The sequence below is a fragment of the Carcharhinus amblyrhynchos genome, unplaced genomic scaffold (assembly GCF_965287045.1).
Source record: "Carcharhinus amblyrhynchos unplaced genomic scaffold, sCarAmb.v2.hapA chromosome_1181, whole genome shotgun sequence".
NCBI lineage: Eukaryota > Metazoa > Chordata > Chondrichthyes > Carcharhiniformes > Carcharhinidae > Carcharhinus > Carcharhinus amblyrhynchos.
This window is the reverse complement of record NW_027650921.1, coordinates 7,726-34,719: the sequence shown is the minus strand read 5'-3', so window position 1 is coordinate 34,719 and position 26,994 is coordinate 7,726. Positions and strand designations below refer to the sequence as shown.

Here is a 26,994-nt window from a genome sequence, read left to right as displayed (position 1 = left end):
CTCTGTCCCACTCTCTCTCTCTCTGTCCCTCTCTCTCTCTCTCTCTGTCCCACACACACTCTCTGTCTCTGTCCCCCTCTCTCTCTCTCTCTCTCTGTCCCACAAACTCTCTCTCTCTCTCTCTGTCCTACTCACTCTCTCTCTCTCTCTGTATCACACTCTCTCCCTCTTTCTGTCCCCCACACACACACTCTCTCTCTGACTCTGCTCCCCAGATTGGCAGCTTTTGATGTTATTTTTTACCGTGCCATCAGGGTGTTAGGTTTCTGACGTTGTGTGAAAGTCCGTGTCTGTGTTGCCCGTCCCAGTGTGAAGAATTAAAGCTTTAACAACTCACACCTGTTCTTGCTTTTCTGTAGAATGAGAATCCGTTGTTTAACTGGGGCGGGACTCAACTGTTGCTGTTCTGAGAGATTTCACTCTGATGTGAAAAAAGAGGGGAATATATTCAACACAGACCCCATCAAACATGTTGTGGAGATGCTGGAGTTGGACTGGGGTAAACACAGTAAGAAGTCTCACAACACCAGCTTAAAGTCCAGCAGGTTTATTTGGTAGTAAACGGCACCAGCTTTTGGGGTTTGCCCCTTAGGTGAGTGGGAGTTCTAATCACGAACAGAGGATAAAGGCACACACAGTTTACAGAATTAGAGTGATTAAAATGCGAGTCTTTACAGCTAATCAAGTCTTAAAAGTGCCAACAATGTGAGTGGAGATAGTAACTGTCCTGGTTTGAGACAATTCACATCTCTATCACTTGTGCTTAACCCTCTCTCCACTCGCACAGTCCGTACCTGTAAAGACTCGCATTCCAACCATTATCTTGCAATTGTCTCTGTGTCTATATAATGCCCTGTTTGTGAACCCAACTCTCCACTGACCTGATGAAGGAGCACCACTCCAGAAGCTCGTGCTGCCAAATAAACCTGTTGGACTTTAACCTGGTGTTGTGAGACTTCTTACTGTGCCCACCCCAGTCCAACACCGGCATCTGTACCTGATGTCATAGCTAGGGTGTAGAGAAAGGTCAGCTTAATGTGAGGTAGGTCCATTCAAAAGTCTGATGGCAGCAGGAAAGAAACTTTTCTTGAGTACATGATCTCAAACTTTTGTATCTTTTTCCCAACGGAAGAAGGTGGAAGAGAGAATGTCCGGGGTGAGTGGGGTCCTGGATTATGCTGGTTGCTTTTCTGAGGCAGCGAGAAGTGTAGACAGAGTCAGTGGATGGGAGGCTGGTTTGCATGATGGATTGGGCTCTGTTCATAACCCTTTGTAGTTCCTTGCGGTCTTGAGCAGAGCATGTGATACAAAGAATGCTTTCTCTGCCGCATCTGTAAAGGTTGGTGTACAAGTGGGGACAGGGACTGAGTTTATCCGGTTGAATTGATGTCACTCTCTCAGGTAGCGAACACTGAGTATCTATCACCTGCTGAAATTTGAACCTGTGAGTTGCCCAACGTCTCGGCAACGCTGATAATGTAGACTCAATGTTCCCCCTTGTGGGGCAATCTCGAAGAAGAGGTCACAGGTATAGGGAGAGTTTAACACTGAGATGGGGAGGAACTACTTCTCACAGAGGCTGGTGAATTTGTGGAACTCACTTATCCATTAGCGCAGTGGACTCTGAATCATTGAATGGTTTCCAAAAGGAGATTGATATATTTCTGATTAAAAATGGGATAAGGGGATATGGGGAACAGGTGGGGAGGTGGATCTGAGACCAGGGGGAGATCAACAATGATCTGATTGAATGGCGGAGCAGGCTGGAACGGCTGAATTTGTTGACTTCTGCTCCTAATTTCTATCTTAACACTTGTTGATGGCAAGGTTCATGGGATGGTCACATTGATGGGATTTGATTTGATTTATTATTGTCACATTTATTGGCATATACTGAAAAGGATTGTTCCTTACATGCGACACAAACAAAGCATGCTGTTCATAGGGAAGGAAAAGAGAGAGTGCAGAATGTAGTGTTATAGTTGGAGCTAGGGTGTAGAGAAAGATCAGCTTAGTGCAAGATAGGTTCGTTCAAAAGTCTGATAGCAGCAGAGAAGAAGCTGTTCTTGAGTCGGTCGGTACAGGACATCAGACTTTTATATCTTTTTCCCGACGGAAGAAGGTGGAAGAATGGGATGCGTGATTTTGCTGGCTGCTTTTCCGAGGCAGCGAGAAGTGTAGACAGAGTCATTGGGTGGGAGGCTGGTTTGAGTGATGGACTGGGCTTCGTTCATCACCTTTTGTAGTTCCTTGTGGTCTTGGGCAGAGCAGGAGCCCATACCAAGCTGTGATTATAACCAGAAATGATGCTTTCTATGGTGTATCTGTAAAGGTTGGTGAGAGTCGTAGCTGACATGCCAAATTTCCTTAGTCTCCTGAGAAAGTAGAGGCTTTGGTGGAATTTCTTAACTATAGTATCGACATGGGGGGGGGAACCAGGACAGGTTGTTGATGATCTGGACACCTAAAAACCTGAAGCTGTAAGTTGGTGAGAGTCATTGCGGATATGCCGAATTTCCTTAGTCTTCTGAGAAAGTAGAGGCGTTGGTGGACTTTTTTAACTACGGTGTTGGCATGGGGGTGCTGCGGGGTCGGGGGTGAACCAGGACAGGTTGTTGGTGATCTGGGCACCTGGAAACTTGAAGCTGTAAGTTGGTGAGAGTCGTAGTGGGCATGTCAGAGTTCCTTAGTGACTGGAGTGAGGAGAATGCGTTAACACTCTTGTGCTTACCTTTTGTCTTTCTAGAAGAGTTTTTTATACCTCTCTCTCTTTATCTGAAACACACTTTCTGAGACTTTTCTCACCTGATTGTTCTCATTTCTCTTTTTTGTCTCTCCTGTTCGTCCTCCTCCTCCCTCACCCTCCTCCCCCTCTACGCCACCCTCTGCAGTAGAGATTAAGGTAATAAAGGAGTTACCCTGGCCCCCGCCAGTTGGACAGCTGGACAGCGAGACGCCAAAGGCTGAAGGGGAGCTGCTGCTTTCTCATTGCCAGCTCCTGCAACAACACCTACACTCACAGCACACGCAGCCACAGGCAGAAGACAGCAGTGGTGGGTCCAAACATTCCGTTAGTTACCGTCTGAAGTGTAACTGCTTTAAATGAGAGGGGGGGTGCGGGCAGGAGGGGGGAACCTGCTTTGTTTCCTGAATGCTGAACAAGAAACAGATCATACAATCCCTATGGTGCAGAAGGTGGCCATTCAGCCCATCGTGCCTGCACTGACTCCCTGACAGAGCATCTTGTCCAGGTCCTTTCCCGTAACCCCACGTATGTTCCCCACTAATCCCCCTGCACCTATCGGCACACTACGGGGCAGTTTAGCATGGCCAGTCAACCCAACCTGCACATAGGGCGGCACGGTGGCGCAGTGGGTTAGCACTGCAGTCTCTCAGCGCCAGGGACCCGGGTTCGATTCCCGGCTCGGGTCACTGTCTGTGTGGAGTCTGCACATTCTCCCCGTGTCTGCGTGGGTTTCCTCCGGGTGCTCCCACAGTCTGAAAGATGTGCCAGTTAGGTGCATTGGCCGTGTTAAACTCCTGGCAGCAGGGAAGAAGCTGTTCTTGAGTTGGTCGGGACGTGACCTCAACACTTTTGTATCTTTTTCCCGACGGGAAGAAGGTGGAAGAGAGAATGTCCGGGGTTGTGTGTGTGTTCTGATTCCAGCATCCGCAATAATTTGCTTCTTTCATGCTAAATTCTCCCTCAGTGTACCCGAACAGGTGCCGGATTGTGGTATCTAGGGGATTTTCACAGTAACTTCATTGCAGTGTTAATGTAAACCTACTTGTGGCTAATAAATAAATACTTGTATTGTGGGAGGAAACCCACGCAGACACAGGGAACAGTTTTGGTCGGTCTATTATCGAAAGGATATTATTTAACTAGAAAGAATGCAGAAAAGATTTACTAGGATGCTACCGGGATTTGATGGTTGAGTTATAACGAGAGGCTGGATAGACTGGGACTTTTTTCCCTGCAGTGTAGGAGGCTTAGGGGTGATCTAATAGTGATATATATATAATCCAACCCATTACAGTCTTCCCCTCCCCATCACAAATAGGCTTACATTAACACCGCAATGAAATTACTGTGAAAATCCCCTAGTCTCCACACTCCAGCTCCTGTTCGGGTACACTGAGGGAGAATTTGGCACGGCCAATGCACCCTAACCAGCACGTCTTTCAGACTGCGGAAGGAAACTGGAGCACCTGGAGGAATCCCTCGCAGACACGGGGAGAATGTGCAGACTCCACACAGACAGTGACCCAAGCCGGGAATCGAACCCAACCTCTGCACACCACCTTCCCCTCCCCACCACCTTGTGACAGCTCAGTAGAAGGTGCCACCTAACCAGGGCAAACTTATCCTTTCAGAATCTGCACCCCTGCTTCATGTTCTCTCTCCCTCTTGCTCTCTTTGCTTTGTTCTTGCATTGCACCCACTGGGCTGAGGTGCTGACTGTGTCAGGGTGTGGGGGAAGGCGATGGGGCGCAGATAGGGAGGGGGAACTCTGTCTGCTGGCAGGAGGGAGGAATTTCTTCACCCAGGTTGGATAGACTGCCATCTTTTCCCCTGGAGTGTAGGAGGCTGAGGGGTGATCTTATAGAGGTCTATAAAATAATGAGGGGTATAGATCAGCTGTTTATCAGTATCTTTTCCCAAAGGTAGGGGAGTCTAAAACTAGAGAGCAGAGTTTACGGTGAGAGATACAAAAGGGTCCAGAGGGGCAATTTTTTCACACAGAAGGTGGTGAGTGTCTGGAACGAGCTGCCAGAGGCAGTGGTAGAGCCAGATACAATTTTGTTTAGTTTATTAGTTAATTTATTTATTAGTCACAAGTAAGGCTTACATTAGCAAGGAAATTATTATGAAATTCCCTTAGTTGCCACACTTCAGCGCCTGTTCGGGTCAATGCACCCTAACCAGCACGTCTTTCGGACTGTGGGAGGAAACCGGAGCACCCAAAGGAAACCCACGCAGACACGGGGAGAATGTGCAGACTCCACACAGACAGTGACCCGAGCCGGGAATCGAACCCGCGTCCCTGGCACTGTGAGACTGCAGTGCTAACCCACTGTGAGCCGTGTCTTTTAAAAAGCATTTAGACGGTTCCATGGGTAATATTGGGTACAGAGGGATATGGGCCAAACACGGGCAATTGGGACTAACTTAGTGGCTCAAAGAAAAGGGCGGAATGAACGAGTTGGGCCAAAGGGCCTGTTTCCATGTTGTAAACCTCTCTGACACTGAAATGGGTGACAGGAAAAGCCCTTTATATATAGAGCTGGATTTCAAATGATACAATCTACTTGGAGTACATTAACAGCACAGAAGTCATATTAACGTTCTAGAACCCCAGGGGACGGACCAGTATTGGAATTCGCCGTGTTTGTAACCAGGGGTAAGGAACTCGTGGGAGGCGATGGCCTGGTGGTATTATCGCTAAACTATTAATCCAGTAACTCGGCTAATGTTCTGGGGACCTGGGTTCAAATCCCACCACGGCAGATGGTGGAATTTGAATTCAATACAAAATATCTGGAATTAAGAATCTCCTGATGACCATGAAACCGTTGTTGATTGTCAGAAAAACCCATCTGGTCCCTTTAGGGAAGGAAATCTGCCGTCCTTACCCGGTCTGGCCTACACGTGACTCCAGAGCCACAGCAATGTGGGTGACTCTCAACTGCCCTCCAAGGGCAACCAGGGATGGGCAATAAATGCTGGCCCAGCCAGCGATGCCCATGTCCCAGGAATGAATAAAAAGAAACGCCTCAGGTAGGGTGGAGGGAACTTTGTTTTTGGAGGGATCTGAGGGATACGAGGAAGTGGCTAGGTTGAGGGGAGGCAGGAGGGAGAGACGAGGTGTAGATCTGATGGGAAAATGGATAGGGAGGTGGGGGGGAGGATCGATAAGAAAGAAATGGGCAAACTGTCTTCTATTTCAAAAAGAATTTGTGTTCTTTGAGAAGCTGTCTTTCGACATTCCAATAACACACTTCCCACTCCTTTTCACGTGCGATGACTCTCTCAGTGCAAGCGGCCTGTCCTCCAGTTGCTGTTTGTGGGATCTTGCTGTGTATGGAATGCTGTGTGAACAACATTCCTGGGATTTAGGGGTTGTCTTACCAGGGTTGGGCTCTGTACCCACTGGAGTTTAGAAGAATGAGAGGTAATATTCTTGAAACACAAGATCCTGAGGAGGGTGGGGTCTCAACAAGGTCAGACACTGAGGGTCTTTCCTCTGTTGGGGGGGGAGTCTTAAAATAAGGAGCCTCCCATTTAGATGGCACAGTGGTTAGTGTTTGAGCCTCTCTGGTGCTGTCGAGTGAAGGAGACATGAGTTCTGCCTCTTTATAAGCGACCTTTATTTCTCTGATCATGTCCCCCACACAATTCTCCACAAACAACCCAGTGACACCTGTGGCCCTTTACATATCAGTGACTTCTATTGAATAATTGACATCAAATTAGGACTTAATTGGAAGATGTTAAGCCATTCCTGACAGTTAGCACTGCTGCCCCACAGCGCTGGGGACCTGGGTTCGATTCCCGGCTTGGGTCACTGTCTGCGCGGAGTCTGCACATTCTCCCCGTGTCTGAGTGGGATCCTTTGGGTGCTCTCGTTTCCTCCCATGGTCTAAAAGATGTGCTGGTTAGGGGGATTGGTGAGGTAAATGTATGGGGTTATGGGGACGGGGGGTGGGTTGAGTCTGGCTTATGGGGATAAAGGGAATAGCGATGGGTTGAGTCTGGGTCATAAGCATGGGGGGGGTGGGTTGAGTCTGGGTTATGGGGATGGGGGGGATAAGGGGGTGAGTTGAGTCTGGGTTATGGGGATGGGGGGCTGGGGCAGTTGAGTCTGGGTTATGGGGATGGGGGGGGTGGGTTGAGTCTGGGTTATGGGGATGGGGGGGGTGGGTTGAGCCTGGGTTATGGGGATGGGGGGGGTGGGTTGAGTCTGGGTTATGGGGATGGGGGGGGTGGGTTGAGCCTGGGTTATGGGGATGGGGGGGGTGGGTTGAGCCTGGGTTATGGGGATGGGGGGGGTGGGTTGAGTCTGGGTTATGGGGATGGGGGGGGTGGGTTGAGCCTGGGTTATGGGGATGGGGGGGGTGGGTTGAGTCTGGGTTATGGGGATGGGGGGGTGGGTTGAGTCTGGGTTATGGGGATGGGGGGGATGGGTTGAGTCTGGGTTATGGGGATGGGGGGGTGGGTTGAGCCTGGGTTATGGGGATTGGGGGGGTGGGTTGAGTCTGGGTTATGGGGATGGGGGGATAAGGGGGTGAGTTGAGTCTGGGTTATGGGGATGGGGGGATAAGGGGGTGAGTTGAGTCTGGGTTATGGGGATGGGGGGATAAGGGGGTGAGTTGAGTCTGGGTTATGGGGATGGGGGGATAAGGGGGTGAGTTGAGTCTGGGTTATGGGGATGGGGGGGATAAGGGGGTGAGTTGAGTCTGGGTTATGGGGATAGAGGGATGGGGGAAGGGTTGAGTCTGGGTTATGGGGATGGGGGGGATGGGTTGAGTCTGGGTTATGGGGATGGGGGGATGGGTTGAGTCTGGGTTATGGGGATGGGGGGGTGGGTTGAGTCTGGGTTATGGGGATGGGGGGGATGGGTTGAGTCTGGGTTATGGGGATGGGGGGGATGGGTTGAGTCTGGGTTATGGGGATGGGGGGATGGGTTGAGTCTGGGTTATGGGGATGGGGGGGTGGGTTGAGTCTGGGTTATGGGGATGGGGGGGATAAGAGGGTGAGTTGAGTCTGGGTTATGGGGATAGAGGGATGGGGGAAGGGTTGAGTCTGGATAAGATGTTCTTTCAAAGAGCAGATGCAGACTGGATGGGCTGAATGGCCTCCTTTTGCACTGTGGGGAGTCTATGGAAGGCAGAAGGAGGGGGAGTTTCTTCTCTCGGGGGTTGTCAGTCTGTGAAATTCTCTTCCCCATGAACTGAGGGCCATTGAATAGATTAAAGGTTGCTTTGGACAGAGTTTTGATTGACAAGGGGGCTGAGGTTGATACGGGAAGGATGAGGAGCGCGCAGGAAGGCAGGGAAGTGAAGACTGCAAAGCGATTGGATGCAATCCTATTGACTGGCAGCACAGGGCCGAATGGCCTCATCCTCTTTCTTATGTCCAGCACTGAGTTCTGCGAGGCTGTATCTGAATCCACTCAATAATACTGATTGCAACAACCCTGAACATTGTGCCCACGGGCTGAGGAGGAATACAGATCAGAGAATCCCAACAGTGCAGAAAGAGGCCATTCAGCCCATCGAGTCTGCACCAACAACAATCCCACCCAGGCCCTAACCCTGTAACCCCCATATATTTACCCTGCTAGTCCCCCTGACACTAAGGGGCAATTTAGCACGGCCAATCCACCTAACCTGCACATTTTTCAGACTGTGGGAGGAAACCAGAGCACCCGGAGGAAACCCACGCAGACACGGGGAGAATGTGCAGACTCCACACAGACAGTGACCCAAGCCGGGAATCGAACTTGGATCCCTGGTGCTGTGAGGCAGCAGTGCTAACCCACTGTGCCACCGTGCCGTGGTGATAGAATGGTGATATAGATATTTATGGAGTGCAAAGTCAGAATTCTACCTTGGATCATTATTTTTTTTAAGTTTCACATGAGGGAGTTTGAAAAGTATTTTTTCACACATTTCACACACTGCAGGACTGAGGGAGTGCTGCATTGTTGGAAGTGCTGTTTTTTGGAAGAGGTGTCGAAAGCCAGGATCTGGTCTGCCCCCCCACTCCCCGGCAGCTGTGCAATGCGCTGCGGTCCGGTGGGAGAGGGTTACGTCTCCGGTGTGCTGGCCAATAGCTGTTCCTTGACCAGAAATTGGGGTGCCTGGTCTTTATCGCTGCTACTGGGAGCTTGTTTTGTGCATCACACAATCAGTATGGTGCAGGAGAAGGCCATTTCGCCCATCATATCAACAGTGACTGTGCTAGGTAAGGCAGCTGTGTAAAACCTTGGATAGGCCGCATTTGGAGTATTGTGGTGCAGTTCTGATCACCACGTTATCAGAAGGATATGGAAGCTTTGGAGAGAGTGTAAAGAAGGTTCGCCAGGATGTTGCCTGGTCTCGAGGGTGTTGGCTACGAGGAGAGGTTGGATAAACTGGGATTGTTTTCACTGGAAAGACGGAGACTGAGGGGAGACCTGGTCTACAAAATAATGAGAGGCCCAGACAGGATGGATAGTCAGAGGCTTTTTCCCCAGGGTGAAAGTGTCAATTACGGGGGGTGGGGGGGGGGGGCAGAGGTTCAAGGTGAGAGGGGGAAAATTTTAGGGAGATGTGAGGGGGAAAGTTTCTCACGCAGAGAGTGGTGGGTGCCTGGAACACGCTGCCGGAGGAGGTGGTGGAAGCAGGGACATTAGCAACAGTTAAGAGGCATCGGGATGGGTAGATGAATAGGGAGGGAATAGAGGGATACAGTAAGGGCAGAAGGTTTTTTTTTCCAGTTTAGTTGGGGCATCGTGTTGAACACAGGCTTAGTGGGCCAAGGGCCTGTTCCTGTGCTGTACTTTTCTTTGTTCTTTGACGTCATTGGTTGAAAAGCACCATGGGATGTCCCGAGATGAAAGGCGCTATAGAAATACAGTTCTTTACATTTCTCTGTAACAGCCTGCTCAGTCAAGGCATTTTCTTTCGCCAGCGTTGAACAGAAAAGGATCAAATGATGGTTCCGCAATGGCCCAGTGGGGAGTGTTGTTCTGCTGTGATTGGAGTGCCACATTCTGTCAATCTACAAACATAAGAGGAAGAGGAGGCCATTCAGCCCCTCCATCCTGTTCCACCATTCAAAGAACAAAGACAATTACAGCATAAGAACAGGCCCTTTGGCCCTCCAAGCCTGCACCGACCATGCTGCCCTGACTGAACAAAAACCCCCTACCCTTCTGGGGACCATATCCCTCTATTCCCATCCTATTCATGTATTTGTCAAGACACCCCTTAAAATTCATTATTGTATCTGCCTCCACTCCCTCCCCCGGCAGCGAGTTCCAGGCACCCTCTGTGTAAAAAAAAAACCTGCCTCGTACATCTCCTTTAAACCTTGCAGCCAAAGCAAATTTCCACCCCGGCCTCCTCACTTTGCTGTTGTGCCAGCTATCACAGTGCGGACCTGGTCAGAGGCCAGCGCAGCCTGTTTGGATCGGTATCTTGTTACGTGGATCCAAGCCAGACAGTGAAGTGTGAACTCAGACACTGATCCTTGGCTTGGGAGTGGAGTTAGTGGCAGGATGCAGCGCTACACATCTGTACCTCCTTCCCACCCACCAGTGCCCCAGCACGTTTGACTAACAGTAAAAATAATCGAGTGACCCAATTAGCAAACTGACAGCCCCTTAAAGAAGTTAGAATTATTATAATCGCCGGATTATCTCCTGGTATCACCTTCTATTGCCAATTCCCCTAACAAATATCTTTGGACGCTAAGAGCTATTTATCCTTATTCTTAACAATACAATTAACATAACTCATGGGGAGAGGTGATGGTGCAGTGGGATTGTCAGTGAGAGACCCCCCGGCAAAATCTGGTGTTCAAATCCCAGGTGAAATTCAGATGAAATTTGTATTGTAAAAATCTGGAATTAATCATGATTTGATTTGATTTATTATTGTCACGTGCATTAGCATACAGTGAAAAATATTGTTTCTTGCGCGCTATACAGACAAAGCATACCATTCATAGAGAAGGAAAGGAGAGAGTGCAGAGTGTCATGTTACAGTCATAGCTAGGGTGTAGAGAAAGATCAACTTAATGCGAGGTAGGTCCATTCAAAGGTCTGATGGCAGCAGGGAAGAAGCTGTTCTTGAGTCAGTTGGTACGTGACCTCAGACTTTTGTATCTTTTTCCCTGATGGAAGAAGGTGGAAGAGAGAATGTCCGGGGTGCGTGGGGTCCTTGATTATGCTGGCTGCTTTTCCCCGAGGCAGCGGGAAGTGTAGACAGAGTCAATGGATGGGAGGCTGGTTTGAGTGATGGACTGGGCTACATTCACCACCCTTTGTAGTTCCTTGCTGTCTTGGGCAGAGCAGGAGCCCATACCAAGCTGTGATACAACCAGAAAGAATGCTTTCTATGGTGCCTCTGTAAAAGTTGGTGAGAGTCACAGCTGACATGCCGAATTTCCTTAGTCTGCTGAGAAAATAGAGGTGTTGGTGGACTTTCGTAACTTTAGCGTTGGCTTGAGTCAATTTGTGATAATTGCCCCTCTTTATATGTACTCAAAATACTGAAGCAATCAATATCCTCCACCTGTGGGTCATAGAATCCCTATGATAATTATTATAAATTGACTCATGTTGACACTATGGCTCATTAATCCTTTATGAGGAGACAATGAGTGGGGGAGAAGTTAGGAATTAGAAATTAGGGGCAAAAAAGGCAGCAGGGAGAGTTAGAGACCCACCGGAAATTGTTTGAGATCATTCATCACCTTCATATATTGTGGGTGATACAGTGGTTAGCACTGCTGCCTCACAGCACCGGGTTTAATTCCCGGATTGGGTCTGTGCGGAGTCTGCATGTTCTCCCCGTGTCTGCATGGGCTTTCTCTGGGTGCTCCGGTTTCCTCCCACGCTCCAAAGACGTGGGGGTTAGGGTGACTGGCCGTACTAAATTGCCCCTTAGTGTCCAAAGATCGCCATTCCTTTGCAGTCGCTGGGTCAAAATCTTGGGATTCCCTCCTTAATAGCACAGTGGGCCAACCCACAACACGTGGACTGCAGCGATTCAAGAAGGCAGCTTACCACTCACCTTCTCAAGGGACAACAAGGGATGGGCAATAAATACTGGCCAGCCAGTGATGCCCATGTCCACAAATGAATGAAAGAAGGGTTGGGTGCAAAGAGAACAAAGAACAAAAACAGCCCGGGAAACAGGCCCTTCGGCCCAACGAGCCCGCGCCGCCATCCCAACACCACCAGTCCCCCCCTCCACCCATGACTCTTGTCTAATGTTCTATGGCCATCAACATTGACACACCCATCCACATGGGTAGATAGGCCCCATGCTAAATTGCCCCTTAATGTCAGGGGGATTAGCAGAGTAAATACATTGGGTGATGGGGATAGGACCTGGATGGGATTGTTGTCACTGCTTACGGGATGGGCTGAATGGCCTCCTTCTATACTGTAGGAATTCTGTGAAAATCTCATCTGACAAAGCAAAATGAAGCCTTAATCTGCACATTTCTCTTTGATCAGAATATATCTGTGAATTATTTAACAAAAATCATGACCAAGTCCCACAAACCTGTGGCCTGATTTAGTTTATGCTTTCCCATCACCCTTGTAAAGTCCTTTGATTTATTTCACATTGAGTTTTGCAATGTCAACTGTCACGAGGTAGTTGAAGCTTTTGGCCACTAAGTGGCCCTGTGGGGGGAGGTTTTGGACACTCACAAACCTGTCCCGTATATCAGAAAATCCCACAGCCAGGGACAATGGACGATGTGGTTCATTAGAGCTGGTAATCAGTGTACATAAAGTAATATTTGTAAATTAGTTAATCTCTGCAGTAAATAGTTGTCTTTTATATTAGTATAAGTTAGTATTTTTAATGAATTATTAGATGTTGGTGACTGGAGTACGTGATTAGTTGTAGTTAGTTAACGTAGTTAGTATGTGTGATTAGTCAATTTAGTTAGTGTTTGTAATTAGTTAACATTTGTAATTAACATTCAAAGCATACTTTGTAATGAATGAGATCCCTGAATTTGGGAAATAAAGTAAAATCAAAGTTTTATTTATTAGTGTCACAAGTGAGGCTTACATTAACACTGCAATGAAGTTACTGTGAAAATCCTCTAGTTGCCACACTCTGGTGCCTGTTCGGGTACACTGAGGGAGAATTTAGCACCTAACCAGCACACCTTACGGACTGTGGGAGGAAACCGGAGCACCCGGAGGAAACCCACACAGACACGGGGAGAATGTACAGATTCCACACAGACAGTGACCCAAGCCGGGAATCGAACCCGGGTCCCTGGTGCTGTGAGGCAGCAGTACTAACCACTGCTCCACCAATTCCCATCAGTATCTCCGCTTCTAGGATAGGAAACAGTCTGGCGTTGGTGTTCCTGATCAGATTCCCAGTCAGGGTCTACCTGAACTGCGATTGCTGCTAGGTGAAGTGCCCTCTTCCGGAAGGTACCCCCCCATGTGGGTGCTGGTCCAGGGTGGGCTCACCTGCGAGGCCTTCCACAGTCAATTTCCCCCACCGACGTTCTGGGTGTGGGATGCCTGTCACGGTGGAATAGCCGCGCCTTCCTGGGCTGGCTGGTAAAGGGTTCAGCTGCTTGTGTCAGGTTGGGGTGAGGTGGAGACCTTAGCAAGAGACAGCACCCTGGGGATGGAGAGAGGGAGGGGAGAGGGCATAGAAAGTCTGGGATGAATCTCCAAACCACCACCCGTTCCACAACACCCCCGCCCCCCCAAGTATCCCTCACTTCACCCCCCCACATCCCACTCTGTCACACTTTCCTGCCTCTCCTCAGATTGTCCTCTACTAACCTCAGCATTCCAACCCTCCTCGCTGGTGAGCAGGCTTAACCCTCACTGGTTATACTAGTTAATGAGCGTGAGTGTGTGTGCACTAACCTGGTTAATTACCCCCCCATCCCCACCCTCTGCTTTGTTAACAGTCTGATGTTTCTGGGCACGTTCTATCCTCCTCTAGCTCAGAAGAACCTCGGTGTAATAACTCTTTCTTTCTTTAATGGACCTGCTGTAATCATGTGACACGTGCATTTGTTTGTACAGAATAAATAATTTATTTTTTAAACTAAAACCTTTCTGCACTTTTTTTTCCCTATTCTTTCCACTGGAAGCTGCATGTTTTGGATCTTGCTGTGCCGAACCTGTCACTGAAACAGCGGAAGCAATGACTCATTAACTCGGGTTGCTGCCTGTTGCCCCACTCTGTGCCCCTCCACCCCCCTCCGAGGGGAAAGGGCTTTGATTGGGGTGGGTGAGGGTCCTTTAAGGGAAGCTCCAGGATTGCTCCCGTTCTTTATCTGGGAGCTGAGACTATTCGACCGCAGGAAGGGAGTTCCACTGCGCCCTCAGTCGACGCACCTATCCCCCTCCACCCTGACCCACCACACACACGTACACAGACACACACACACACAAATGCACACTTGTAAAAAGGTGCACACACACGCATGCACGCACGTAAGACACACACAAAAAAAGCATGCACCCATACACACACACTGATCCACACACAGACACCTGCACACACACATGCAAACAGACATCCACTCATGCACGCACACACAGGCAAGCAGACATATATACGTGTGCATCAGCATGCATATATTAATGTATGTGTATGTTAGTGTGTGCCCATATACATATGTATGTGTCTCTGTACACATGTCTGTGTGTGTTGGTGTGCCTGTGTGTGCGCCCATACGCATGTGGACGTGCATCTGTGTATGCAGTTGTCTCTGTGTCAGTGTGTGTGCGTCAGTGCGTGTGTGTGTGTGAGTGTCAGTGCGTGTGTGTGTGTGTCAGTGCGTGTGTGTGAGTGTCAGTGCGTGTGTGTGAGTGTCAGTGCGTGCGTGTGTGTGAGTGTCAGTGCGTGCGTGTGTGTGAGTGTCAGTGCGTGTGTGTGAGTGTCAGTGCGTGTGTGTGAGTGTCAGTGCATGTGTGTGAGTGTCAGTGTGTGTGTGTGTGTCAGTGCGTGTGTGTGAGTGTCAGTGCATGTGTGTGTGTGAGTGTCAGTGTGTGTGTGTGTCAGTGTGTGCGTGTGTGCGTGTCAGTGTGTGCGTGTGTGTGTGTCAGTGTGTGCGTGTGTGTGTGTCAGTGTGTGCGTGTGTGTGTGTCAGTGTGTGTCAGTGTGTGTGTGTGTCAGTGTGTGTGTGTGTCAGTGTGTGTGTCAGTGCGTGTGTGTCAGTGCGTGCGTGTGTGTCAGTGCGTGCGTGTGTCTGTGCGTGTGTGTCTGTGCGTGTGTGTGTCTGTGCGTGTGTGTGTCTGTGCGTGTGTGTCTGTGCGTGTGTGTGTCTGTGCGTGTGTGTGTCTGTGCGTGTGTGTGTCTGTGCGTGTGTGTCTGTGCGTGTGTGTCTGTGCGTGTGTGTGTCTGTGCGTGTGTGTGTCTGTGCGTGTGTGTGTCTGTGCGTGTGTGTGTCTGTGCGTGTGTGTGTCTGTGCGTGTGTGTGTGTGTGTGTCAGTGTGTGCGTGTGTGAGTGTGTGCGTGTGTGTGTGTGTGAGTGTCAGTGTGTGTGTGTGTGAGTGTCAGTGTGTGCGTGCGTGTGTGTCAGTGCGTGCGTGTGTGTCTGAGTGTGTCAGTGTGTCTGTGCGTGTGTGTCTGTGCGTGTGTGTCTGTGCGTGTGTGTCTGTGCGTGTGTGTCTGTGCGTGTGTGTGTCTGTGCGTGTGTGTGTCTGTGCGTGTGTGTGTCTGTGCGTGTGTGTGTCTGTGCGTGTGTGTGTCTGTGCGTGTGTGTGTCTGTGCGTCAGTGTGTGCGTGTGTGAGTGTGTGTGTGTGTGTGTGAGTGTCTGAGTGTGTCAGTGTGTGCGTGTGTGAGTGTCAGTGTGTGCGTGCGTGTGTGTCTGAGTGTGTCAGTGTGTCTGTGCGTGTGTGTCTGTGCGTGTGTGTGTCTGTGCGTGTGTGTCTGTGCGTGTGTGTCTGTGCGTGTGTGTCTGTGCGTGTGTGTCTGTGCGTGTGTGTGTGTGTGAGTGTGTGTGTGTGTGTGTGTGTGTGTGTCAGTGTGTGTGTGTGTGAGTGTCTGAGTGTGTCAGTGTGTGCGTGTGTGTGTCAGTGTGTGCGTGTGTGTGTGTCAGTGTGTGCGTGTGTGAGTGTCAGTGCGTGTGTGTGTGTGTCAGTGTGTGCGTGTGTGAGTGTGTGTGTGTGTGAGTGTCAGTGTGTGTGTGTGTGTGTGAGTGTCTGAGTGTGTCAGTGTGTGCGTGTGTGAGTGTCAGTGTGTGCGTGTGTGTGTGTCAGTGTGTGCGTGTGTGAGTGTCAGTGTGTGTGTGTGTGTGAGTGTCAGTGTGTGTGTGTGAGTGTCAGTGCGTGTGTGTGTGTGAGTGTCAGTGCGTGTGTGTGTGTGAGTGTCAGTGCGTGTGTGTGTCAGTGCGTGCGTGTGTGTGAGTGTCAGTGCGTGTGTGTGAGTGTCAGTGTGTGTGTGTGTGTGAGTGTCAGTGTGTGTGTGTGTGTGAGTGTCAGTGTGTGTGTGTGTGTGTGAGTGTCAGTGTGTGTGTGTGTGTGTGTGAGTGTCAGTGTGTGTGTGTGTGTGAGTGTCAGTGTGTGTCAGTGTGTGCGTGTGTGAGTGTCACTGTGTGCCTCACTCTTACCAGTTTCCCAGACTGGTTCTGCCTGTTGCGACTCTCTCACACACTGGCTATTTTGAGGCAGTTAGTGCAGAGTATTGCAAACCCGTGAGTTCCACCCACCCACAATCCTGGTGGAGTGGGAGTGAGGGAAGGAGACGAGGGGGGTGGGGAGTGGGCTGGAGAATACAGTGAGGGCAGAGAGAGATACACAGGTTCAAATCAGGGTCTGTTCCCATTCAGTGAGTGGGATTCAGGGACCATTCGAAACACCACTTACAGATTATGATATCATTGAAGCACACAGATGGATGAGATCACTCTGTTCTCCAGAACCCCACACTTCTCCAGTCACCAACTAAATTTAGAGATTTCACAGCCTGTAAACAGGTCCGCGGGATCCACCCCCCCTCTGTTTTATTGTGGCTACCTCACAATTTATTGGCAAAAATAGCAGAATGTGTAAACATGCTATGTTGGAAAGATTGGCGAGGGGGAAAAAACCAGATAAGAAGTCCCAGCTGAAGAGTATAATTTAATTAAACAAACAAGGCCTTGTTGTAAGAGGTCACTCAGACTCTGAAGATAGCAAAGAAAGACTTGCATTTATATAGCACCTTTCACAACTTCAGAACATTCCAAAGCACAGTAACATGGCACGGGAGTACAGTGGGTTAGCACTGCTGCCTCACAGCTCCAGGGACCTGGGTTTGATTCCCAGCTTGGGTCACTGTCTGTGTGGAGTTTGTATGTTCTCCTTGTGTCTGCGTGGGTTTCCTCCCACAGTCCAAAGATGTGTGGGTTAGGTTGATTGGCCATGCTAAAAATTGCCCCTTAGTGTCCAGGGATGCATAGGTTAGAGGGATTAGCGGGTAAATGTGTAGGGATGTGGAGGTAGGGCCTGGGTGGGATTGTGGTCGGTGCAGACTTGATGGGCTGAATGGCCTCTTTCTGCACTGTAGGGATGTATGATTTCTATGATTCACAGTCCGTTTGTACACAACAAGCTCCCAATAAAGTCAGCTTGATATCCTGGGTGTTTGATGGGGGGACAGTGTAGAGGGAGCTTTACTCTGTATCTAACCCCGTGCTGTACCTGTCCTGGGAGTGTTTGATGGGGGGGGACAGTGTAGAGGGAGCTTTACTCTGTATCTAACCCCGTGCTGTACCTGTCCTGGGAGTGTTTGATGGGGGGACAGTGTAGAGGGAGCTTTACTCTGTATCTAACCCCGTGCTGTACCTGTCCTGGGAGTGTTTGATGGGGGACAGTGTAGAGGGAGCTTTACTCTGTATCTAACCCTGTGCTGTACCTGTCCTGGGAGTGTTTGATGGGAGGACAGTGTAGAGGGAGCTTTACTCTGTATCTAACCCTGTGCTGTACCTGTCCTGGGAGTGTTTGATGGGAGGACAGTGTAGAGGGAGCTTTACTCTGTATCTAACCCTGTGCTGTACCTGTCCTGGGAGTGTTTGATGGGAGGACAGTGTAGAGGGAGCTTTACTCTGTATCTAACCCCGTGCTGTACCTGTCCTGGGAGTGTTTGATGGGGACAGTGTAGAGGGAGCTTTACTCTGTATCTAACCCCGTGCTGTACCTGTCCTGGGAGTGTTTGATGGGAGTGTGATGTAGCAGAGTTCCTTATCTCACATTGCTGACCTGGGTGGGAGTAGAGGGGAACTTTCATGAAAAATGCGCTGAATAGAATTGGGGTTCAGTTCTGGCCACATCTGGGAAAAGCAAAGGGAAGGGATTTGAAAATCGCCATTCTAATCCAGCACAGATGCAGCGATGGGTAGACTTGCCATAGGTCTCAGTATTCTGTCTGTAACTCGGTTTGTGGGGAATGCTGACCTGGGGGTTAATGATAAGGCACCGTGCAGCACTCCTTCAATATCTCTCTGACTGATTCAACTCAAATAAATTGTCTCAGTCCTTTATCTGAACTGTGAAAGAAACTCATTAACTGACAGAGCTCAATAACAGAGTGTCTGTGGAAAGGAACCTCTTTTATCCTGTCCGAAATACACACTGCACACTACGCACACACTGCACACCGCGCGCACACACACACGCTACACATGTGCATGCACACATTTTCTACACTCTTGTGCACACACAAACTGTCTTGCTGCACAGTTAATGCACATGTGCGCATGCAAACTACACACATTCACACATGTCCCTCAGGGTGGCATCCGAGGCCCAACCATTTTCATCAATGACCTTCCCTCCACCATAAGGTCAGACGTGGGGATGTTCACCGATGACTGACCAATGTTCAGCACCATTCACCACTCAGATACTGAAGCAGTCCGTGTCCAAATGAAACAAGACCTGGTCAATATCCAGACTTGGGCTGACAAGTAACATTCATTGCCACGCAAATGCCAGACAATGACCATCTCCAATAAGAGACATCCTAAACACCGCCCTTTGACATTCAATGGTGTAACCATCACTGAATCCCCCACTGTTAACATCCTTGAGGTTACCATTGACCACAGTCCCATTGTGGACTCGCCACATAAACAAGAGCAGGTCAGAGGCTGGGAATACTGCGGTGAGTAACTCACCTCCTGACTCCCCAAAGCCTGTCCACCATCTACAAGGACACAAGTCAGGAGTGTGATGGAACACTCTCCACTTGCCTGGATGGGTGCAGCTCTAACAACACTCAGGAAGTTCAACACCATCCAGGACGAAGCAGCCCTCTTGATTGGCATCACATCTACAAACATCCATTCCCTCCACCACTGGCGCTCAGTAGCAGCAGTGTGTACCGTCTACAAGATGCACTGCAGCAACTCACCAATGATCCTTAGACAGCACCTTCCAAACCCACCACCACTTCCATCTAGAAGGACAAGGGCAGCAGATACACGGGGAACACCACCACCTGCAAGTTCCCCTCCAAGCCACTCACCATCCAGACTTGGAAATATATCGGCTGTTCCTTCGCAGTTGCTGGGTTAAAATCCTGGAATTCCCTCCTTAATAGCACAGTGGGTCAACCCACAGAACATGGACTGTGTGGCGATTCAGGAAGGCAGCTCACCACCACCAGCTCAAGGGGCAACTAGGGATGGGCAATAAATGCTGGCCCGGTCAGCAGTGCCCGTGTCCCACAAATGAATAAAAAAAGCACATTCTCACTCTGCATATGCTCACGTTGCACACTCACACATGCAAACATGTACACAATCCCTGCACACACATGTGCACACACTCACTGCATGTACACACACTGCATGCGCGTGTACACATACACTGCATACTCATAACTGCGCTTTGTGTTGCAGCCTCTCTACACTCTCACGCGTACTGTACATGTATGAGCGCACATGCCAGCAGATAGCCTGGATTCCCCTGGGTCAGGGATGACATTGTCACCTCTGGGTGGGGAGACTGGCTGTGAGGGCAGCCTGGTGCGTCACTGTAACCACGGGCAGGACATTATAAGCCAGAGAATGTGATATTGAGAGAAGTTTTACAGGAGGTTTGCAATAGGAACAGGAGCAGAACATCAGCGAAGCTGTAGTGACAGTCACTGATCTGAGTTAATTCCGTACAGCCGCTGTAATCCCCCCGCCCGACTCTGACTAACTCAAACCTGTCAATCTCAAATTCAGAATCACCAGTCGACCCTGCACCAATTGCAAGCTCCAGACTTCCAGCAGCACTCGTGTCCAATCAACCCCAAACTTTGCTCCCGAGAGCCTGGGCTCTGGCCTTTGCGCTGGATCCTCAGAGCGATGGGGATGAGGAATCCTGGACAGTGGAACGTGGGAAGCTGCACCCCCTCCCCCACCCCGGGCAGGGGGCAGGGAGATACACCCACCCAAAACCAGCCTACACAGTTTGGTTCCTTCACAAGTCAGAAGTCTCATAAGAACATAAGAAATAGGAGCAGGAGTAGGCCATCCAGCCCTTCGAGCCTGCCCCGCCATTCAATAAGATCATGGCTGATCTGTCGTGGCTCAGTTCCACATTCCCGCCCTCTCCCCATAACCCTTAATCCCCTCTCTTATCAAGAACCCATCAACCCGCGTCTTAAAAATATTTAGCGAGGCAGCCTCCACCACCTCAATGGGCAGAGAATTCCAGAGATTCACCACCCTTTGAGTGAAGAAGTTCCTCCTCAACTCCGTTCTAAACCGCCTCCCCTTTATCTTGAGGCTGTGCCCCCTAGTCCTACTGTCTTTTTTGAGCGGGAAGAGTCTCTCCACCTCTATCCTATCCATCCCATTCATCATCTTATACGTCTCAATGAGATCTCCCCTCATTCTTCTAAACTCTAACGAGTACAAGCCTAGTTTATTCAGCCTCTCCTCATAGCTCAACCCCCTCAACTCCGGTATCAGCCTAGTAAACCTCCTCTGCACTCCCTCCAAGGCCAAAATATCTTTGCGCAGGTGTGGCGCCCAAAACTGCACACAGTACTCCAGCTGCGGCCTCACCAATGCCCTATACAGCTGCAGCAAGACCTCCCTACTTTTATATTCAATCCCCCTCGCTATGAAGGCCAGCATCCCATTCGCCTTCCTGACCACCTGCTGCACCTGCAAGCTGGGTTTTTGCGACTCATGCACAAGGACCCTGAGGTCCCTCTGCACCATCGCCTGCTGCAGTTTTTCGCCATGTAAGTAATAGTCCTTCCTACCATTCATAACACCAGGTTTAAGTCCAACAGGTTTATTTGTAACAAATGCCACTAGCTTTTGGAACTGGCTGTTCCTTTGTCAGGTGGGTGGGAGTTCTGATCACAAACAGGGCACAAAGACACAAACTCAATTTACATGAACAATGAAAGTTACCTGAGGACGGCCTCAACCGGGATCTTGGGTTCATGTCGCACTATCTGTAACCCCTATGACTACCCGGGTTTGTAAAATCTCACTAACTGTCCTGTCTGGAAACAATACACATCTCATTAACCTGTGCTTAATGCTCTGTCCACTCACATTGTCTATACCTTTAAGACTTGATTAGCTGTAAAGACTCACATTCCAATCATTATTCATGTAAATTGAGTTTGTGTCTTTATACGCCCTGTTTGTGATCAGGACTCCCACCCACCCGATGAAGGAACAGCCCAGTTCCGAAAGCTAGTGGCGTTTGCTACAAATAATCCTGCTGGACTTTAACCTGGTGTTTGTGAGACTTCTTACTGTGTTTACCCCAGTCCAACGCCGGCATCTCCACATCATTCACAAGCAGCAGGTGGTGGGATCTGAGAGCAGAATGTCATTCGAGATAGGAACAGAATGTGGCCATTCAGCCCCTCGAGCCTGTTCAGCCATTCAATAAGCTGATCCGACATTTTCCTGCCCTTTCCCCGACTCATCAAAAATCTATCTCAGCCGTAAATGTGCGTGTGACTCTGTGCCCAGGACACTCTGTGGCAAGGAGTTCCAAAGACTTTGAGAGAAGAAAGTTTCTCCTCATCCTCAGTGTGAAATTGCTGTCCCGTTATTCCGACTCTTATATTCCAGCCTCACAGAGTCCCTGCAGTGCAGGAGAAGGCCATTCGGCCCAGCGAGTCAGCACTGACCGCAATCCTACCCAGGTCTATCCCCATAGCTAATCCCCCTGATGCTAAGGGAGAGTTTAGCACGGCCAATCCACCTAACCCGCACGTCTTTCCGACTGTGGGAGGAGACTGGAGGGCCTGGAGGAAACCCACACAGACATGGGGAGAATGTGCGAACTCCAGGCAGTGACCCGAGCCGGGAATCGAACCCGGGACAGGTGGGGGGTGGTCACAGGGACAGGTGGGGGGGTCACAGGGACAGGTGGGGGGGGGTCACAGGGACAGGTGGGGGGGGTCACAAGGGGAGGTCACAGGGACAGGTGGGGGGTCATAGGGGTAGGTGGGGGGGGTCACAGGGACAGGTGGGGGGTCACAGGGACAGATGGGGGGTCACAGGGGAGTCTCACAGGGGAGTCCCACAGACTGAACCAACTCTGGCAAGAATCATTGGATTACCACAGGCAGAATCCTGGGAATGCAGAGCTGGGGATGTCAGGAAGGGAGCCAGTTTCTCGCAGATATACATCTCCTCCTCTGACAGCGGATCCGATCTGGTTAGAGGTCGCTATCTGATTGAGGGACGTTGATTCAATGAATTGACATGTTTGCCGACATGCTTCTATTGCGTGTCCCACTGTTCTGACATGTTGAAGTTAATCTATTTTGAATGCAGCATATTTTGCATTCCGGCAGCTGTGGCAACTCCCCCGCTCCCCCCACACCCACACACACCCACCCACGGTGTTCAGGTTCTGCCCAGTTGTGAGACCCTCGATAAAAGGAGTTTGAAATTCCAACTCACGCCGTCAAAACCAGCAAATAATATCCTCAGGGCTGGAGTCACCACCTCCACGGGGAGTTCCCTCTATCTGTCTAACCCTCCGAGATCTCTGCCCTCCCCCATCTCTCACTTCCTCTGTGGCACGCACCCCGGACATTCTCTCTTCCCCCTTCTTCTGTCGGGAAAAAGATTCAAAAGTCTGAGGTCACGTACAAACCGACGCAAGAACAGCTTCTTCCCTGCTGCTGTCAGACTTTTGAATGGACCTGCCTCGCATTAAGTTGATCTTTCTCTACAGCCTAGCTATGACTGTAACACTACATTCTGCACCCTGTCCTAGAATCATTGAATCCCTACAGTGCAGAAGGAGTCCATTCGGCCCATCGAGACTGCACTGAGAACAATCCCACCCAGGCCCTATCCCCGTGACCCCACACGCTCGCACTGCTAATCCCTCTAACCTACGCTTCCCTGGGCCCTCAGGGACAACTTAGCCTGTTTATTGAAACTATCACCAATTATCATAAAAACCCATCTGATTCACTAATGTCCATTTAGGGAAGGAAATCTGCCGTCCTTACCCGGTCTGGCCTACATGTGACTCCAGACCCACAGCAATGTGGTTGACTCTCAACTACCCTCTGAATTTCAGAGTGAGACACTCAGTTCGAGGGCAATTAGGGATGGGCAATAAATGCTGGCCCAGGCAGTGACACCCATGCCCCAGGGATGAATAAAGAAACCCATGACACAACTGTGGTTCCAGTAATCAGCCGTCTGTCTGATGTCAGCCAGTTTATAATTTGCGAATGATGGTTCGTTCTTTGGCATTGTTTCACGTTCTCATCCTCGTGTTCAAATCCCTCGATGACCTCACCTCTCCCACGTGGGTAATCTTCTCCAACCCCACCACCCTCAGAGATCTCCACACCCTGCGGATTTCCTTCACTCCCTCCCTGGAGGCGTCCTGGGCCCCCAGGCTCCGGAATTTCCTCCCTAACTTTCTCCGCCTCACTTCCCTCCTCTAAGACCCTACTTCCAACCGACCTCTGTGACCAAAGCTTTGGTGATCTGACCCTACTGTCTCCTAATGTGGCTCAGTGTTACCTGGTGTCTGATTACACTCTTGTGGAACGCCTTGGAGCATTAAGGTGCTATATAAACGCAGGTTGTTATTGTTGAACGGTTGGTTTGAATCCCTGGTGTGCCTGACCCCATCTACACCAACGTTGACAAATACGGACAGAACTGAGTCACACGGGCCAGAACCCTCCCAGAGCTGTCCTTTGACCTGCGCTGGGTGAGGTTATCTGGGCTGGAGAAGGGAAATGGTAACTCCTGATCAACATGTGAAAAGATACCTGTCTGCCTGTGCGTGTGTTTCTATCTGTGTGTTTGTGTATGCAAATATTCGTGCATGTATTTGTGTACATGTGTGCACGCTTGTGTTTCTGTGTGTGTCATAGAATCACTACAGTACAGAAAGAGGCCATTCAGCCCATCGAGTCTGCACCGAACACAATCCCACCGAGGTCCTACCCCTGTATCTCTCTATATTTTACCCACTAATCCCTCTAACCTATGCATCTCAGGGGCAATTTTAGCACGGCCAATCCACCAAACCCGCACATCTTCGGACTGTGGGAGGAAACCGGAGCACCCGGAGGAAACCCACGCAGACACGAGGAGAATGTGCAAACTCCACACAGACAGTGACCCGAGCCGGGAATCGAACCCAGGTCCCTGGGTCTGTGAAGCAGCAATGTTAACCCACTGTGCTACCGTGCCACACACATACATTGACCGTGTGTTTGTGTATATGTGTGCGCATACCTGTGTGCTTGCGTGCGCATCTGTCTGTGCGCATATGCGTGTGTGTGTGTGGGCGCACGCGTATGTTTTTAAGTTTTATTTATTGGCGTCATGAGTATGCTTATATTAACACTGCAATGAAGTTATTGTGAAAATCCCCCATTTGCCACATTCCGGTGTCTGTTCAGGTACACTGAGGGAGAATTTAGCATGGCCAATGCACCCTAACCAGCATGGTCTTTCAGACTGTGGGAGGAAACTGGAGCGCCCAGAAGAAACCCGTGCAGACTCCACACAGACAGTGACCCAAGCTGGGAATCGAACCCAGGTCCCTGGTGCTGTGAGACAGCAGTGCTAACCCTCTGTGCTACCCTGTATATATGTGCATGCTTGTGTTTCTGTATGTGTGATACGTGTGTGTGTGAGAGGGAGAGACTATTAGATGAGGACAAGATTATTGTGAAGCCTCCCATAGTTTAACAGCTAGCGGTAATGTCGAGTTGTCACTGGAGTGAGATATCAGCGGCCATTCAGCTCCTTGTGGGGTAAAGACACTGGGGAAAATAGCCAATGAAGGACAGATTTTGGAATTCTGCTCCTCAGTTTATCTGCTGTCTCTCCCTCTCCCTGCTTCCATTAAACTCTTTTTATTTCCTCCTCTCAGTTCAGTTTGACGATTTTGAGAAGAATCGCGTCTCCCCACCCAAGGAGGAGAAAGTCCGGAACCAGAACAGGCTGTCAGGACCCAACATCAAATCTCTGAAACATCAAAGCCTGGAGTTGAGTGGAGCGCTCGGTGAGAGAGTGGAGCCCAGTCTGTCCCTCGGCAGACAAACGTGAGCTTACATCATTTACAATCTCTGGGCTTTGTTCACACACTTCAGCACCACTCACACTGTGAGGGTGCAGTCTGACTTAACCTTTGATATTGTGAGAGTGTATGTATGTGTGTGTGTGTTTAGTATGTTTGTGCGTTTTTCATGTATTTGCCCGTTAATATATTTGTGTGCTTTGTATGTTTGTGTTTTTGCATGTTATGTCTGTATATTTGCATGTTTTTGACCTAGTATGCTTGCGTGTTTCAATAACTGTGTATTTGCAAATTAGTATGAATGTGTTTGCATGTTTTTATCATGTTTGCATGTTTTAGTACTTGTGTGTATTTGTTTGTGTGTTTGCATGTTTTAATGTATTGTTTGTATGTTTTTGGCGTGTTTGCATGTTTTAGTGTGTTTGCATGTTTTAGTATTTTTGTGTTTTTAGCATGTTTGCATGATTTTAGTATGTGTAATTTGTGTTTTGGTATGTGTGTTTGTGTTTTTAGCATGTGTATTTGTTTGTGTGTTTTAGTATGTTTGCATGTTTTTAGTATGTGCGTAGCTACGTGTGCTATCAGTAGAGACTCAAACTGTATTTCTACAAGAGATTTCTTGACCTCAAGGTATCGCCTGGTCCTTTCACAGCCAGCGGAACACTTCCTCTGAAGTGCAGCCATCGCCACAAAGTGGGAATTTGCACAGCAAGATCCCACAAGCAGTGACGTGACATTTCACCGGACAATCTGCTCTGTCACTGACGTTGACTTGAGATATTGATCCGGATGTCTGAGGAGCAGTCGCTGGTCGAGGCAGGGGTCCGTGCGGTGAAAAGGGCAGGGGAGGAGGATTAGCTCTGTTCCTCTTGCAGTGAGCTGGCACCGACGTGGAGGGGCCGAATGGCCTCCTGTGTTGCAACCATTCTGTTACAAAGGACTGGAATGGTGTTGGGGGGTGTTGGGTCACAGTGCTATTATTAATTGAGATGGGGTGCGCAGTGGCGGGGGGGGACAGGGGTGGCAGAGAAAGGTGACTGTCAGAGTGAGCGGTATTTCCAGCGCGTGGTGTGATTTGGGCAGGGTGAGCGGGTGTGCGTGTTTTACTAAACGCTGCTTGTTCTGCCCGAGAGGGTGTGGGGAATGCTCGCGCTGGGCCTGCCTGCCTCTCGAGCAGGGTACAGATGGTTGTGCAGTGGGACGGTGAGCTGGAACATATGTTCACGTTTAGCACGCCAGCTTTGCAGCGTGCTGTCAGTGAGGGCGGGCTGGGTTGTGAGTGAGACAAAAGCAGCGCTGAGTTGTCTTTTCTTTACCCTGCAGCTGGTATCACGGGGCAATCAGCCGGACAGACGCCGAGAATCTCTTGCGCTTGTGTAAGGAAGCAAGTTACCTGGTCCGAAACAGCGAGACTGCCAAGAATGATTACTCGCTCTCGCTGAAGTAAGTGTTAGCTTGTGACTCTTTCTGTTAACCCCTTCCCTGTCAGGCTGAATTCGGAGAATCACTAACTTGAATTACACTCACGTTTTTTTAATTCATTCGTGGGACCTGGGCCTCGCTGGCTGGGCCAGCATTTATTGCCCATCGCTAGTTGCCCCTTTGAGAAGGTGGGGGTGAGCTGCCTCCTTGAACCCGCTGCAGTCCACGTGCTGTGGGTTGACCCACGGTGCTGTTAGGGAGGGAATCCCAGGATTTTACGACTGCGAAGGGTATATTTCCAAGTCAGGATGGTGAGTGGCTTGGAGGGGAACTTGC

The 26,994-nt window shown here is 49.8% G+C and overlaps 1 protein-coding gene across 1 annotated transcript; it reads left to right on the top strand.

Annotated features, from left to right (window-relative positions):
* Nucleotides 1-2,891: 2,891 nt before the first annotated feature.
* LOC145340593 (SH2 domain-containing adapter protein F-like) lies at nt 2,892-26,679 on the top strand (the record flags this gene model as incomplete). The annotated part of the gene is made up of 3 exons (XM_080185061.1): nt 2,892-3,053; nt 25,090-25,261; nt 26,560-26,679. Coding segments are annotated over 3 exons (454 nt in total), but the record flags the coding sequence as incomplete, so codon positions are not given.
* Between the last annotated feature and the right edge of the window lie 315 nt (nt 26,680-26,994).